The sequence below is a fragment of the Betta splendens genome, chromosome 24, assembly GCF_900634795.4.
Source record: "Betta splendens chromosome 24, fBetSpl5.4, whole genome shotgun sequence".
NCBI classification, from domain to species: domain Eukaryota; kingdom Metazoa; phylum Chordata; class Actinopteri; order Anabantiformes; family Osphronemidae; genus Betta; species Betta splendens.
In genome coordinates, this window is record NC_040901.2 from 1,749,781 (window position 1) to 1,765,793 (window position 16,013).

Sequence of the window (16,013 nt, forward strand, 5' to 3'; positions counted from 1 at the left end):
TGAAATGAATGGGAACAACTTTTCAAATTCTCTTCAGCTTTGTCTACTTTCAGCTTTAACTACTTCCGCATACTTTAGGCTACAGACACCATTTAAACTACAAAATAATCTTCAACTATTCAACTATTAATCTTCCAGAAATCGTTAAAATATCTTTAATAGTTTCTGATTTATAGCAGTTTAAATATTGGGTGGTTTTTGGTCAATTTTCATCTTTTCCATTAGTGTGTATTGGGTTATTTAGAGTGTGTGATGTCACAGCCAGAGTGCGAGGGGACGTTTTTATAAGATAGAACTTCTGTCTTTAACTCGTCACTACAGCCACAATTTTCACTCTATCAATGTAATTATTTCAGTAAATCGTAGTCATACTTGTCTTCTTTCTAATGATGTGTCTGGCTTTACTCTCAGACCTATACTTTAGTCGCTATCAACCTCAAAGCGCAGAGAGATCCCGAAATTCTTCCATAGACTCTAATGATAATTTTCGGCAGACGTCTGGGGAGAAAAACAAGAGGAGAAGTATTTTGAAATTGCGACTGCGGCTACAAACATTTGTCCTCAAACATAAAATTCACACCATTTGCTCATTGAAGACTTGGGACTCGTAAAATGAAATAATTTTTGTGATATCTATTATGGTTTAGCTGGAACAAGCCTGTTTATACAGGGTGAAACTCTGCTTTTACAGAGCAGAGTGAGCCTGATTTTCCCGCCTTTCGTCTCCATGGCGACGGCGCAGCTGCAGATTTCACTGACAGGTCAAACTCCTGATTCTCAGTGTAGACAGCAGTTCCATGCTTATTACTGGTTACTCATCTACACTATTGGATTGTGTAGTAATTAAGCACACACTTCCTCTAAATCCTTTCAAAATAAAAGCACCAAGCCAAATATTTAGCTTTAATAGCAATATTTCTGCTTTTAGATGGGTAATTATGGCTATTTAAAGATAGATTAACAGTTTAGTAATTACCCACACATGCTTCCTTACATCCTTTCAAAATAAAAGCACCAATGCCAATTATTAGCTTTAACTGCACCATTTTTGCCTTTGAATGGTTAATTATGATTATTCAAAGACTAATTGACAGTTATGCTATTACCCCCACACGTTTCCTCTAAATCCTTTCAAAATAAAAGCACCAATTACAATTTATTACCTTTAATGGCAAGATTGATTAGAAACTTTGTGGTTCTGAATACTTGCCAATCGTTATAGAGACTACTTTAGAGTTCAGTAAATAGCCACTCAAACTTATTAGGGTGCTTTTATTCTGAAAGGGCTGAATCTAAATCTTTTGCTTTAATAGGGCTATTGTTGCTATTGAATGATAAATTATGACTATCTAATGACTATTTTATAGTTTAGTAATCACCCACACACAACCTCTAAATCCTTTCAAAATAAAAGCACCAATGTAATTTATTACCTTAAATGGCAAGATTTTTGTTTCTGACTGGTAAATTTTTACTAGTTATTAAACTATTACACAGGTAATTATTTACAAATACTTTCTTCAAATTAAAAAGCTACTGTAGTCAGCTTATTTATGATTGTCAACAATGCACTCTGGTCAACTTTTTAATCTTTGATATATTTTTTACCTTGGTCAACTTTTGAATCATTGTCATATTTTAATCTTGTCTTAGTATGACATTGGTCATCTTTTTATTCATCATCTTTTTAATCGCCATCTTTTGTCATCGTTTTATTCTTTGTCAACGTTTTCATCGTTTTCATCGTTTTGCCAAAGTCAACTTTTTGACGTCAGCAGCTTAATCAGCGTTTGTCATCGTTGCGGCAGCAGATCAGCTCTCCCACGTAATTTCTCGAGAAATTACTTTTTCTAGTTCTTCATGGTTCCTCCACAGAGTGGACCAGCAGATCTCAGAGGTTCCCAGTGCTCAGTCTGTCCAGCAGCACCAAACACACCTGGACTCCATATTTATGGTCTGTACATGTACAACTACTACTGTTCATCTGTTGTGTCCAATCATCTCCATGCTGCACTTTTTAGACCAGTGGATTGTCAGTGTGTCCAACATGGATCTGATGTTTGGCTCCATGGTTTTAGTTGGATCAGGTCATTCATTTAGTTTCTGTTCCAGCTGCTGGAGGAAAACATTGTCATGTTTGTGAAGAAGGAGCTGAAGCAGATGCAGAAGGTCCTGAATCCAGATTACCCAGAATGCTTAGAGAGTCAGAGGGAGGATGAGGAGGAGTTGGATGGTGAGGATGAAGAGCAGAGGAGTAGCAGCAGAGACGCGTTTCTGAAGATCACAGTGAACTTCCTGAGGAGGATGAAGCAGGAGGAGCTGGCTGACCGCCTGCAGAGCGGTAAGAGGATTTATCTACATGATCAGAGAAGCAATCACACAATTACTGATATCTTGAGTTAATTTTTTTTCATATGTGGACCAAATTATCATTCTTCTATCTTCATGAATCATAACCATTTGTTTGTTCATTCAGGATCTTCTGCTTCAGTTTGTCAGGATCAACTTAAATCTCACCTGAAGCAGAAGTTCCAGTGTGTCTTTGAAGGCATCGCTAAAGCAGGAAAGCCAACCCTTCTGAACCAGATCTACACAGAGCTCTACATCACAGAGGGAGGGACTGGAGAGGTCAACGATGAACATGAGGTCAGACAGATTGAAACAGCCTTCAGGAAACCAGACAGAGCAGAAACAAGCATCAGACCAGAAGACGTCTTTAAAGGCTCAGCTGGAAGAGATGGAGCCATCAGAACAGTGATGACAAAGGGAGTGGCTGGCATTGGGAAAACATTCCTAACACAGAAGTTCACTCTGGACTGGGCTGAAGGCAAAACTAACCAGGACATACACTTCACATTTCTATTCACCTCCAGAGAGCTGAATGTGCTGAAAGAGCAAAAGTTCAGCTTGGTGGAACTTGTTCATCACTTCTTCTGTGAAACCAAAGCAGCAGGAATCTTCATTTTTAAATACTTCCATGTTGTTTTCATCTTGGACGGTCTGGATGAGTGTCGACTTCCTCTGGACTTCAACAAGACTAAAACCCTGACTGATGTCACAGAGTCCACCTCAGTGGATGTGCTGCTGACAAACCTGATCAGGGGGAACCTGCTTCCCTCTGCTCACCTCTGGATCACCACACGACCTGCAGCAGCCAATCAGATCCCTCCTGGGTGTGTTGACATGGTGACAGAGGTCAGAGGGTTCACTGACCCACAGAAGGACGAGTACTTCAGGAAGAGGTTCAGAGATGAGCAGCAGGCCACAACAATCATCTCCCACATCAAGGCGTCACGAAGCCTCCACATCATGTGCCACATCCCAGTCTTCTGCTGGATCACTGCTACGGTTCTGGAGGATCTGCTGGAAACCAGAGAGGGAGGAGAGCTGCCCAAGACCCTGACGGAGATGTACATCCACTTCCTGGTGGTTCAGACCAAAGTGAAGAACATCAAGTATGATGGAGGAGCTGAGACAGATCCACTCTGGAATAAAAAGAGCAGGAAGATGATTAAGTCTCTGGGAAAACTGGCTTTTGAGCAGCTGCAGAAAGGAAACCTGATCTTCTATGAGTCAGACCTGACAGAGTGTGGCATCGATGTCAGAGCAGCCTCAGTTTATTCAGGGGTGTTCACACAGGTCTTTAAAGAGGAAAAAGGGCTGTATCAGGACAAGGTTTTCTGCTTCATCCATCTGAGTGTTCAGGAGTTTCTGGCTGCTCTTCATGTCCATCTGACCTTCATCAACTCTGGAGTCAACCTGCTGTCACAAATATCCTGGTTTAAACATTTTATGATGAAACATAGAACTTCACAGTTCTACCATGGTGCTGTGGACAAGGCTTTAGAGAGTCCAAATGGACACCTGGACCTGGTCCTCCGCTTCCTCCTGGGATTTTCTCTTGAGAAAAACCAGACATTCTTACAAGGTTTGATGACACGGATGAGTAGTAATTTACAAACCAATCAGGAAACAGTTCAGCACATCAAGAAGAAAATTACAGAGTTTCCTTCTGCAGAGAAAAGCATCAACCTCTTCCACTGTCTGAATGAGCTCAATGATTGTTCTTTAGTAGAGGAGATCCAACACTATCTGAAATCAGGAAGTCTCTCCACAGATAAACTGTCTCCTGCCCAGTGGTCAGCTCTGGTTTTCATCTTATTGTCTTCAGCAAATGATCTTGAAGTATTTGAGCTGAATAAATTCTCTGCTTCAGAGGAGGCTCTTCTGAAGTTGCTGCCTGTGGTCAAAGCTTCCAACACGGCTCTGTAAGTATTTTGTAAAGCTTCTAAATGTTGAATGTACCATTTATTTAATCAGGACTGTTTTAAATGAGAGACATGAGTATAAATGTGGTTGTCTTTCTCTGCTCGACTGAATTTGCGTAGCTTTTTTTTTAGTGTTGTTCATGTTTCATTTTGATTACAATTTATGTCCATTACTTTCCCACCAGACTGAGTCGCTGTAACCTGTCAGAGAGAAGCTGTGAAGCTCTGTCCTCAGTTCTCAGCTCTCAGTCCTCTAGTCTGAGAGAACTGGACCTGAGTAACAACAACCTGCAGGATTCAGGAGTGACGCTACTGTGCGCTGGACTGAAGAGTCCTCACTGTCGACTGGAGACTCTCAGGTCAGGATTTTTCAGTGTGTTCTTTCATTTGACAATCTTTTGTACTTCATATTTAATGGTTTAAACCAGACATGTTTCTCATTTTATTGATTTTTTTCTAGGTTTGTCAATATCTATCTCCTTTGCCATCAGGAGTGGTTGTAGTGTGTGACATTATGATGGCGTGTACAGTACCTGTAACCCAAGTCTTTGATTGATTTGACAACAGGCGACACTTGAACCTGTGTGTGATGCTTCCTGTCAGACAATGATGTCACTTTATAGAGACACAAGCAGGAAACAGGAGCATGAATATGAGGCTGAGGGGAGAACATTCATCTGACTGGGATCAGTTCTAAAGATGATTTGGGATTTGAGCCAAACATTAGTCTGAACATTTTCCATCAGATGACACAGAGTAGTTCAGATTTAGAGAGAAGACGATGAATGAAATGAATGAATGATGAACATGCCTGGTTTTCTACTGGTTCCAGCAGCAGCTTGTGAATCAGTGGTGACATCAACAGGTGTATAAATGTTGTACTGACATGTGGATGATGTGTAGAAGCTGAGATCATGACAACACAACAACACAAGTACAAAGTCACTCTGCTCATTTTAGCCTAAACATCAGTGATCCGGACAAATATGACTAATTATTAATGCTTTGATCCACGTATTTTATTCTTTATTCAGATTGAGAGGCTGCAGTTTGTCAAAGATCAGCTGTGATTCTCTGGTCTCAGCTCTGAAGTCCAACCCATCACATCTGACACGACTGGACCTGAGTAACAACAACCTGCAGGATTCATCAGTGAAGCATCTGTGTGGTTTTCTGGAGAGTCGTCACTGTCGACTGGAGACTTTGAGGTCAGACGCTATGTTTTAGTTCTGTGTGAGCTTGATGTCAACGTTGTGCTGAAACATGAGGCTAATTTTCCACACTTAGAGTTTTAATGGTAAAGTCTGTTTTGTGCTTCTGTGCTTTCATCCGTTCTGTTTAGATTTAGTTTGATTCAGTCCTTGTTTCATTATTTTAATTCATTCCTGAGAATGAAAACAAAACCAAGTTGAATGATCAGTAACTGATGCTCCAACACTTTTCTAAGGCTTCATCATGTTGGTTCTGACCCAAATATTCAAACCCAAGACCCTGTAATCAGAAGTTCTGGATCTGCTTGTTTGACTCTATTAAATGTTCCCTCAGTATAAAATGTTTCTGTTATGATGTTGTTTTGTCAGTAGAAGAAGTACCTGTCCAGAACCTGAGTTATGACGTCTGAGCTGAAGCAGCAGCGTGTTGTCATTAATATTAATGAGTCTTTGTTACTATTTTAACCTGCATCCTGTTGGTTCTGATGTTTGGACCTTCTAAGTTCTAAACGTCTACTTTCTGAAGCGTCTTCAGCTCCAAACACATGATGAAACACTGAATGGTTTCAACTGGCTCTTTGTTTTCTACTGTTTCATCTTTGATTCTTTTTTCAGATTGAGTGGCTGCAATTTGTCAGAGATCAGCTGTGATTCTCTGGTCTCAGCTCTGAAGTCCAACCCGTCACATCTGACACAACTGGAGCTGAGTAACAACAACCTGCAGGATTCATCAGTGAAGCATCTGTGTGGTCTTATTGAGAGTCGTCACTGTCGACTGGAGACTCTGAGGTCAGACTCCATGTTTTAGTTCTGTGTGAGCTTAAAAGTTAAATGTGTTGATGTTATATACAGTAGTCTTCAGATGATCGTTGAGTTCAACATGTTCTCAGAGAGAGTGAGTGTGAGAGAGCAGAACCAAACTGTTGCTGCAACAACTTTCTCTTTAAATCACTGCATGGTCTGAGAAGATGAAGCCACATCCAGGTGAATGACAGCATCTGTGCTGTGAGATCCACTAACCACACATTTGTGTAGTGTGATGAGAAAGTTCCTCCTCTGTCTCTATTCAGTGTCTGGACACAGAGAAGCTGGAGGTTGAAGCTTCCACCATTAAGCGCAGACGAGAAGTTTGTTTATCAGAGTTTAGACAGGAACATTTCAGTCAGGATCATGTTGTTGGTTCTGTCTCCATCAAGACGACATGGAAGAAACGAATGAATCACAATAAAGACACAAAGATGTTGTTGAGAAAATCATGACGACACCTAGAGACACTGAATGGTTTCATTTCCATCTTAACTTATCTTCATCTTTCAGACTGAGTGTGTGTGACCTGTTAGAGAGAAGCTGTGAAGCTCTGTCCTCAGTTCTCAGCTCTCAGTCCTCTATTCTAAGAGAACTGGACCTGAGTAACAACAACCTGCAGGATTCAGGAGTGAAGCTACTGTCTGTTGGACTGAAGAGTCCTCACTGTCGACTGGAGACTCTCAGGTCAGGATTCATGAAGCTAAAGATCATCTAAGAAATGTGCACAACACTCACACTCTCATTGTCTGTAAAGTCCTTTAATGAGCTCATACTACAGAACCAAGTTATTAAACAGGCAGGAAGTCTAAACTGTGGAGGATGAATAAACTCTTCACATTTCTGTGTAAACTCTTTAATCATATATATTCAATAAGATGGGAAAGGATTTCTCTATCTTTGTTTTACTGCTTCACCAGGTTTGTCAGTGTCTGACTCCAGTTTGCAGACTCTCATTGTCACGTTGCTGATGATCAGATCACATTTCAAGCAGGAACCTATTAACAGTTCCTAGTATTTCTCTCCACTGTAGATGATCAAATGTGCCTCTAATCCAAACTGTAGTATGTAAGTGTGCTTTAACATTGTGTGTGTTCAGGCTGTCAGGCTGTCTGCTCTCAGAGGAAGCTTGTGTCTCTCTGGCCTCAGCTCTGAGCTCCAACCCCTCCCATCTGAGAGAGCTGGACCTGAGCTACAATCATCCAGGAGACTCAGGAGTGGAGCTGCTGTCTGCTGGAGTCAAGGATCCACACTGGAGACTGGACACTCTCAGGTATGGACACAACTACACACAGTGTCTGATGGAGGAGCAAGTAGGGATGTGGAGCTTTATGAACTTAGAACCCAACATTGGAGTGTGTTATAATAAACACATTCAGACTTTGATTCCTGTGTTGTCACTTTAGTTTGGTGGTGACAGAGTGAGACTGAAAGCAGGTGTCTGACACCAAAAGTGATGAAGTGAAATAGAGAAGTCCAAGTTTTTCTCTACGTCATCTCCTGCTCCGTAGATTCCAAGATAAGGATCCAACTCCTTAGTTGTTGCTGAATGTCCATCCTACATACAAGCCTCCATCTGAACACAATCCTTCAACAATATGTGTGTGAGAGCCATGTAATGTCCATGTCTGCATGTCTCTGACCCCCTCCTCCTTTCAGGGTGGAGCCTGGTGGAGTCCGATGGTTGACACCAGGTCTGAACAAGTGTAAGTGTGTTTGTACTGAGATCAGCAAGATTCAACTATCTTCAAACTGTCATGAGTCATCATCAAACTGATGATAGATCAATAACTGCAGCTGGATTGTGTCTTGTTCTCTCCATCAGATTTCTGTCAACTCACCATCGACACAAACACACTGAACAGAGAACTACGACTGTCCGACAACAACAGGAAGGTGACACATGTGGCGGAGGATCAGTTATATCCTGATCATCCAGACAGATTTGACTACTGGTATCAGCTGCTGTGTAGTAATGTTCTGACTGGTCGATGTTACTGGGAGGTTGAGTGGAGAGGAGGAGTTCATGTATCAGTGAGTTACAGAGGAATCAGAAGGAAAGGAGTTAGTGATGACTGTTGGTTTGGATCCAATGATCAGTCCTGGAGTCTGATCTGCTCTGATGATGGTTACTCTGTCAGACACAATAACAAAGAATCACACATCTTCTCCTCTGTGTCTGACAGAGTATCAGTGTATGTGGACTGTCCTGCTGGTTCTCTGTCCTTCTACAGAGTCTCCTCTGACAAACTGATCCACCTTCACACCTTCAACACCACATTCACTGAACCTCTTTATCCTGGGTTTGGGTTTATATTCCGTTCTCCTCGTTCCTCAGTGTCTCTGTGTGATGTGTCTTAGTGAGAGTTTGATCCTGTCAGAGAAACGTTGTCAGATAGATGTATTAAAACAAACTATGGAGCAACTTGTGGATTGTCGTTATGTATGATTGTGTGCTCTTTGCATTACACCTCTGGTGTATGTCCTGATCTCCCCAGCCAGTTTTTGATTTTCTTTTCCCATTATCTTTCATATTACTCTTTTATTAAAATAAACTGCAAATTGTCTCTCATCAGCTCCTTTATTACAGTTGATAAATAGTTGTGTTGCTCCCATTTCTTCATCTTTATTGACTGTTCTTCTTACAAACACACTAATCATTGAAATCTCCAGATTGTGTGCTATAATAAACATGTATGTAACCTTTAACAGTCTATTTTAGTCAATTACATTTTAGTTTTATTCAAAATTCTAGTTAGTTTTACTTCTCAGTTTCATAAGGCCTCATTTCCACCTCTCTGGAAACGCAGGGGGGACACGGCCCCCCCTGGAGTCCCTTCAGGACTGTTGTTTGATCCAGGGACCAGCAGTGCCCAGGATTCGATCATGAGGTCTGCACGCCTTGCGACTTACGCTCATCGTCTTACCCACTACACCACTGAGGAACCCTTCACACTTGGAGATGCTTCTGGCGCGCTTTTAAGCCTACACTTTGAGAGCCGCATCCAAGAGTTTCTAGAATCATGCAAGATTTGAACCCTCAACCTAACTTCACAAGAACAACCTCTTCACCTCTGAGCCACTGCTCTGTTCAGGTTGTGGCATGTTCAATGTTGTATTTATAGTTTATTTGGACAAAAAGGACTTGAAAGCATCTACAGGTATGGAGGACTTGAACCAACAACCTGTCTTTACAGCAGCAGCATCTTATCTCTCGGAATAATATGGTAAAGGTTGTATTTACCGTTTACTTCACAACAAGACCTTAAAAACATCTAGCATTATTTTGGGATTCAGGCCTTAAATAATAAACTTTGTCTCTATTCTTTTTGATCTGATGTCTGTTACTCTACTAATTAGTCATGACAGTCAGTTTAAAGTTGCAGTCACTCAATGCTGAGTGTGATGTCGCGTCTGCCACTGTTTGCACCCAAATCAACAGCAGCACCTTGACCCGCTAGTTAACCTGTCTTTCCCTCCTCTACAGCACTGGTTGAGAAAAGCTGTCGGAGCGATGGTCAGACACGCTGACAGCAGCTGAAACAAGCAGGAGGGAAGCAAACGTCAGTTAACAGACGAACCGCAGATGAGACAGCGGACAGTATCCTTAAAGGTGCAGTACCGCCACCTATCGGTCACATAGTGAAACTCATCTTATCGTACAAACACCTACTGCACAGGGGGAATTACGTGCACATACATAGATAACACACAACTCAGAATACACAGGTACTTAAGGTTAGCCACACACCTAAAGTCTGTCACACTACATACACACAAGACTAGTGATCCACAGTAGTCAGGTAAGATATGACACCACTGAAGATTGTCACTTGGAATGTACGTGGAATCAATAAGAAGGAGAAACAATTTAAAATATTTAACCATTTGAAAACCCTACAAGCAGACATTGTTTTACTACAGGAAACTCATATTCCCAAAATTATAAATTACACTCTGGAATCAGCAGAGTTCCCACATGCTTACTTAGCCGGTTACAATTCTAAACAAAGAGGGGTCGCCATCCTGATAAATAAAAAGATTAACTTTACGCATAACGATACCATTGTAGATCCAGAAGGGAGATATATAATCATTAATATCTTGATAGGAAACATTGAATATTGCATAGCTAATGTGTATGGCCCTAATGCTGACGACCCCTCTTTCTTTCACAGCTTCTTCACATCACTGTCTGCTCACTCTGGTTCCAAACTTATAGTAGGAGGGGACTTTAATTTAGTATTTAAACCCAGAGTTGGACAGGCTAAGCAAAGCTGTGAGCAACAGGAACTGGCAATCAGTACAGACCTTAAAACAGTACATGGATGACTTTGGTCTCTGTGACACATGGCGTTCTCTTCATCCTACATCCAGGGAATATACCTTTTTCTCACCAGTTCACCACTCTCACTCCCGTATAGATTATATTTTAGTAAATAACTCAGTCTTACAAGATGTCTCTGACACCAATATTCACTCTATCACAATCAGTGATCATGCACCAATGTCCATTTCGTTGATTAAGACAGCCACACCATCAACCAGGAATTGGAGGTTTAATACATCATTACTCAGTGATCAAGACTTCATCAGTTATGTCAGGAGAGAATGGAAAACCTTTATAGAAATCAACGATACACCGGAAATCTCACCCTGTGTTCTTTGGGAGACTGGGAAGGCAGTTATGCGCGGTAGAATTATTTCATATTCATCACACAAGAAAAAAAAGGACATGTTACTTGAATTAGAATTAGAGCAAAAATAAAATCTCTAGAGATTAAATATGCAGCCTCTCCAACCAATGATGTCCTAGAAGACCTAAAGAATCTAAAGCTGAAATTAAATAATATAATTGATTGCAAAACTCAGTTCAGATAGACCAATTACGCTGGGAGAACTTTGACCATGCTAATAAATGTGGTAAATTTCTAGCTAACCAATTAAAAAATAATAAAGAGAAACAAATCATCCATTCAATAACTAATAAGGAAGGCAACATTACTCGTGATCCCCATGAAATAAATGATACCTTTAAAAACTTTTACCAAGAGTTATATACGTCCCAAATAGATCCACCCACCTCAGCCATAGAGGCGTTTCTGAATAAACTAGAACTGCCAAAGCTAAATGAAGAACAATCTACAACTCTAGACTCATTGTTATCTTTGGCAGAACTACATGAAGCTCTGCAGGAGATGCCCAATAAAAAAGCTCCAGGACCAGATGGATTCCCAACTGAATTTTATAAAGAGTTCTGGTCCATGCTGGCACCCAGCTTTTACAAAATGTTAGCTGAAATTAAACAACAACATTCATTACCCACAAATATGAATTCTGCCTTCATAAGCCTGCTCCAAAAACCAGGGAAAGACCCTACACTCCCATCGAGTTATAGACCAATTTCACTAATAAATGTAGATCTAAAAATAGTGTGTAAAGCACTTGCTAGAAGATTAGAAAAAATCACTCCATATATAATTCACTCTGATCAAACAGGCTTCATTAAAGGTAGACAGTCAACAAACAATATGAACAGACTAATTAATTTAATTGATTATGTCACCATCCATAAACTAGAGACAGCCATCGTCTCCTTAGATGCAGAAAAAGCTTTCGATAGAGTAAACTGGAAGTTTCTTTTAGCCACTCTGCACAAATTCGGCATTGGGGAAACATTCATAGACTGGATCCAAATATTATACAACTCAGCAAACGCTGCAGTCAGAACAAACAACCAGATCTCACCAAGGTTTAATCTGCATAGAGGGACAAGACAGGGCTGCCCACTGTCCCCATCACTATTTGCAATATTTATTGAACCTCTAGCCGCAGCAATAAGACAGCATGAAGGAATTACTGGAATATCGACCAAATCAGTAAATCATAAAATAAGTTTATATGCTGACGATGTGTTACTGTTTCTCCTTGAGCCACAGACGTCTCTTCCTACAACTACAGTGGCAGCGGTTCAAAGTGACTAGGGTTTTTACTGCAGTACCGCCGCGTCGCCACGGTGCAGCGAGTGCGTCGCTGACTAAAGATTTTTAATCCTGCAGCCGGCTGGAAAAAATCAGGACGCTAGTCTCGTTTTAACCACCAGTTGGCGCAGCGTTGATTAGAAGCCTCCAAAGCACTACAGCGTAACTGAGGTCCGACTGTTCATTTCTACCTGTAACACACATATATTACACCAGACCTATTTTACTATTAAGTATCTGTTGTGTGCTAAAACATGGGGAGTATGAAGGGCAACAACTTGTTGATGGCTTAGTTATTTTCTGACTGCAAAGTTATAATCGTTCTGTGTGGTTTAAAACAGGCAGCGCCACAGCAGCAACACATTCTTGTTTTCATTCTCCTCAGCTTTTTCGTGTCTTTAAATGGAAGGCGTCTCTTAAAAATATGTACACACCCACCGCTCTAACATCCGATACAACATATTGGCTTCACATAATACCATGATTATGCGTCGCGGTTTAATTAATATAATTTGAATGCGCAAGTAAAGACGTAGAGCGCAGTCAATCTGCGACTAAAGCCGCTTATTTAGGTTTTAAACTTCCACGACTTGTTAATGAATGTTTTCCAATAGTCGTAGATTTTACGTAAATAACCGTAATAATCATAGGAATTTGTTTTACAGCAGTTGTCGATCGTAATTTTGACAGGACGCCAGAAATCAGCAGATCTACAGCGACGCATTACAGCAACATGTTTGTTCCTACGCGTTTACTCTGTGTCTGCAGAACTGCAGTTTGACTTGTTTTGACTGTGCGTGTCATTGTAACTGAGGCTGAGATCACTTATTCGACCCGTGTACGTTTCAACATTTTTATTTCCCATCCGTCCATCCAGCCACTTTCACCGGCGTTTTCGTTTCTCTTTCGATGAGCGGCAAACGGATTTTAATCAAAGCACCGCCTTACAATCCAATAAAACAGGCAAAAATATTTGTTTTTTACAAAAAGACACGGAATTGGAGTTAATATGTTTTTATTGTTTAGAGACAAACGGAAAACAAAAAGTCGTTCTCTCGTTACCTCTGCTTATAATTTGGTGGAGACATCAAACTCTTACACAAACACGTGACGTGTTTCGGAGTCATGTGTCCAGACAGAGAGTGACCAATACACAAATGTATGGATGTGCAAATGCGGGCTACGAGAGGAACGGGGCAGTGGCGCTCTAAATGTAGCGAGAATGTGTTTTGACTGTGCGTGTCCTTGTAACTGAATGAGTGGCTGATGTGACTTATTGGGCCCGTGTATGTTTCAAAACTTTGATTTCCCATCCGTCTATCTATCCTGAATAAAAGCACCGCATTACAAACCAATAAACCGAACAAAAATATTTTTAACAAAAACACACGGACTTGAATTTAAAGCTGTTTTTTCGTTTAGAGAAAAACGAAAAACAATAAAAAACTCTGCTTTTAATTTTTAATGGAAGCTCATCCGTGGACGGGTCGCGGGGCAGCAGTCGTAGCAGAGAGCTCCAGACTGACGCTCAATGAAACACAAGATGAATGATATGTGATGTGTTTCGTACTCAGATGACTGAGTGTCATGTCTCATGTTTGCTCACAGTTGCAAAGGCAAACTACACACCCCTCCCCTCCCCCGTAGAGGCGCATAGACATGCTAATGTGTTGCTACCACTCCATCAGCAGGTGAGAAATACTTCAGCTTCAGGACAAAGCTCCGTGGGAGACTGGGCATCAGGCGGCGCGATCAGCTGCAGGTCTAAGACTCATTAATGCAGCAAGTAGTTTGTTCTACATACGTTTACTCTGCAAAAATAAACGTATGTATTTATCGTAGCTTTCTGATCTAAGTTATTTGTAGCACTTCGACATTCGTCTAAAATATGCAGTGCATTTTAAAATGAAAATACTATTATTATTATTTATTACCTTTATTGTAAACACAGTATTAATTGCACAATTTGGACTGGCGAAGATTTGCGCTTCTTTCATAATAATCATGGATAATCAAGGAAGAAACTGCAGTTCATAGATGTTATTCAGGGACGGTTTAATAAAGATTCAGTGTGGTTTTCAACTGAACTGTCAGCCAAGGTCGTGCATTATCAAATGAATGCGCCTGTCAGCGGGGAAGACATCAACTCTATTCAGTCGCTCTTCCGTCGCTGCTGCCGTCTCCTCCCCAGTTCACACAACTTAACACTAGGACTACTGCGTTTTCTAAATATACCAGTTCCTACTACAAGGTGTTCCTACGAAGTTAACCAGCTGTTTATTTCGTTATCAGTCCTTTCACCTGTACCACATGAAGTCATTGCAGAGCTACAGCCGTGTACCTATGAAGTTAACCAGCTGTTTATTTCGTTATTCCCTCTTTCATGTCCGTCTGGTGAATGAAAGTGGGCGGGGCCATCCACGTCTCAGAGCAGGGACACTGGGGGGAAGGGGAAACGCGCATCAACGTGCAGGACAAAGATCTGCGTTTCTCTGCTGCTACAGCCTCGGCTGCGTTGGGTTGTTAGTCTTCCTTTCACCTGTACCATATGAAATGTGTTCCTACGAAGTTGCTCAGCCGCTTTCAGAATCGCCTTTTCCCCTGGTTTGAACAGGGAAAGCATTATTTTTGCACTGTAACGACACCAAAAATTACAAAAAAACGAGACCCATCTAGTTTTAACAAATATGCAATAATAATTATAAACAGAAAACGCTTGAAAGCGTTTCCGTTTTATATTCCGTTTATTTCGTTATTACTCCTTTCACCTGTACCACATAAAGTCATTGCAGAGCTATAGCCGTGTTCCTACGAAGTTAACCAGCTGTTTATTTCGTTATTCCCTCTTTCATGATCTGCGTTTCTCTGCTGCTACAGCCTCGGCTGCGTTGGGTTGTTAGTGTCCCTTTCACCTCTACCATATGAAATGTGTTCCTCCGAAGTTGCTCAGCCGCTTTCAGAATCAGAATCTTTTTTATTCACCATGCAGGTTTGAACAGGGCAAACATTATTTTTATTTACAAAAAAAATTAATACGTTTACAGATTGACCGGTGATGCCGCACGGGTTGCTCTCCGTTACAGCAGCTGTTTGAAGCAGGGAAAAGCGAGTTAGCTGTCCTTGTCGATGCCTTGACAATGTTTTATCATCGGTTAGATCTCTGAGCCCCGACTTTTATGTCTTCTTTGGATTAAAAAACAAATGTTGAATGTTCTCAAATAACAAAATATTGCTGCCCTCTGCGTGTTTTTTTCCTTGAAAACGTGGGTGTTACCTGTGGCAGACCTCTGGTCTAGATCATCCTTATTCACTTTTTTAAATTGTAGTCCTGTAACCTTAGTTAGTATTCCTTTTTATTTTTTTTATTTTATGTTTGGGAAACGTGACATTTCAGCTACTGTGATTTTATTTGTCATCAACATTAGTTCCTACCTGTCCTTGTTGACAGGGGACAGGAAAAAGGTGACGCGCGTTGGGTAAGAGCGGCGTAAAGAAAAAAGTGCCGTACTGTCTTGCCGCGTGGTGCATTAAAGAAGCATTCCACGTAAAGAAAATTGCCCTACCAACAGCAAGAAATCAGGGTTACAGTAGCTTGTCTGCCACAAATCAAACGCTGCACGCGGGAGGGCGCACCGTTCAGCTTCTTATTTTCGGTTTTAAACTGTCATAATTTGCCATAATTTACTTACGTTCATAACTTCATACTATAACGCGACCAGCGGTTCATGGTCTTGGCGATCCATGCACTA

The 16,013-nt window shown here is 41.0% G+C and overlaps 3 protein-coding genes across 4 annotated transcripts in view; all 3 read left to right on the plus strand.

Annotated features, from left to right (window-relative positions):
- The window catches only part of LOC114850884 (NACHT, LRR and PYD domains-containing protein 12-like), a 369,265-nt gene extending 360,410 nt beyond the window's left edge, over positions 1-8,855 (plus strand). Inside the window, 1 exon segment of the mRNA XM_055506178.1 lies at positions 8,673-8,855. The gene's annotated coding sequence lies outside the window, so the exon portion shown is untranslated.
- Positions 1-8,855, plus strand: part of LOC114846365 (NACHT, LRR and PYD domains-containing protein 3-like) — a 36,158-nt gene extending 27,303 nt beyond the window's left edge. Inside the window, exons 2-8 of the mRNA XM_055506635.1 lie at positions 1,786-1,954; positions 2,113-2,341; positions 2,477-4,268; positions 4,454-4,627; positions 6,797-6,970; positions 7,943-7,989; positions 8,109-8,855. Coding sequence (XP_055362610.1) covers positions 1,786-1,954; positions 2,113-2,341; positions 2,477-4,268; positions 4,454-4,627; positions 6,797-6,970; positions 7,943-7,989; positions 8,109-8,644 — 3,121 coding nt within the window. The 3' untranslated portion in view covers positions 8,645-8,855. The remainder of the gene's footprint in view (positions 1-1,785; positions 1,955-2,112; positions 2,342-2,476; positions 4,269-4,453; positions 4,628-6,796; positions 6,971-7,942; positions 7,990-8,108) is intronic.
- LOC129603679 (uncharacterized) overlaps positions 1-16,013 on the plus strand; it is a 258,884-nt gene that overhangs the window by 221,711 nt on the left and 21,160 nt on the right. The window contains exon 1 of one of the 2 annotated variants that reach the window (XM_055506274.1): positions 8,997-9,896. The exons of the other annotated variant lie outside the window; for it this stretch is intronic. The gene's annotated coding sequence lies outside the window, so the exon portion shown is untranslated. Of the gene's footprint in view, positions 1-8,996; positions 9,897-16,013 lie in introns of those variants that run through there. 2 annotated transcript variants of the gene reach the window in all.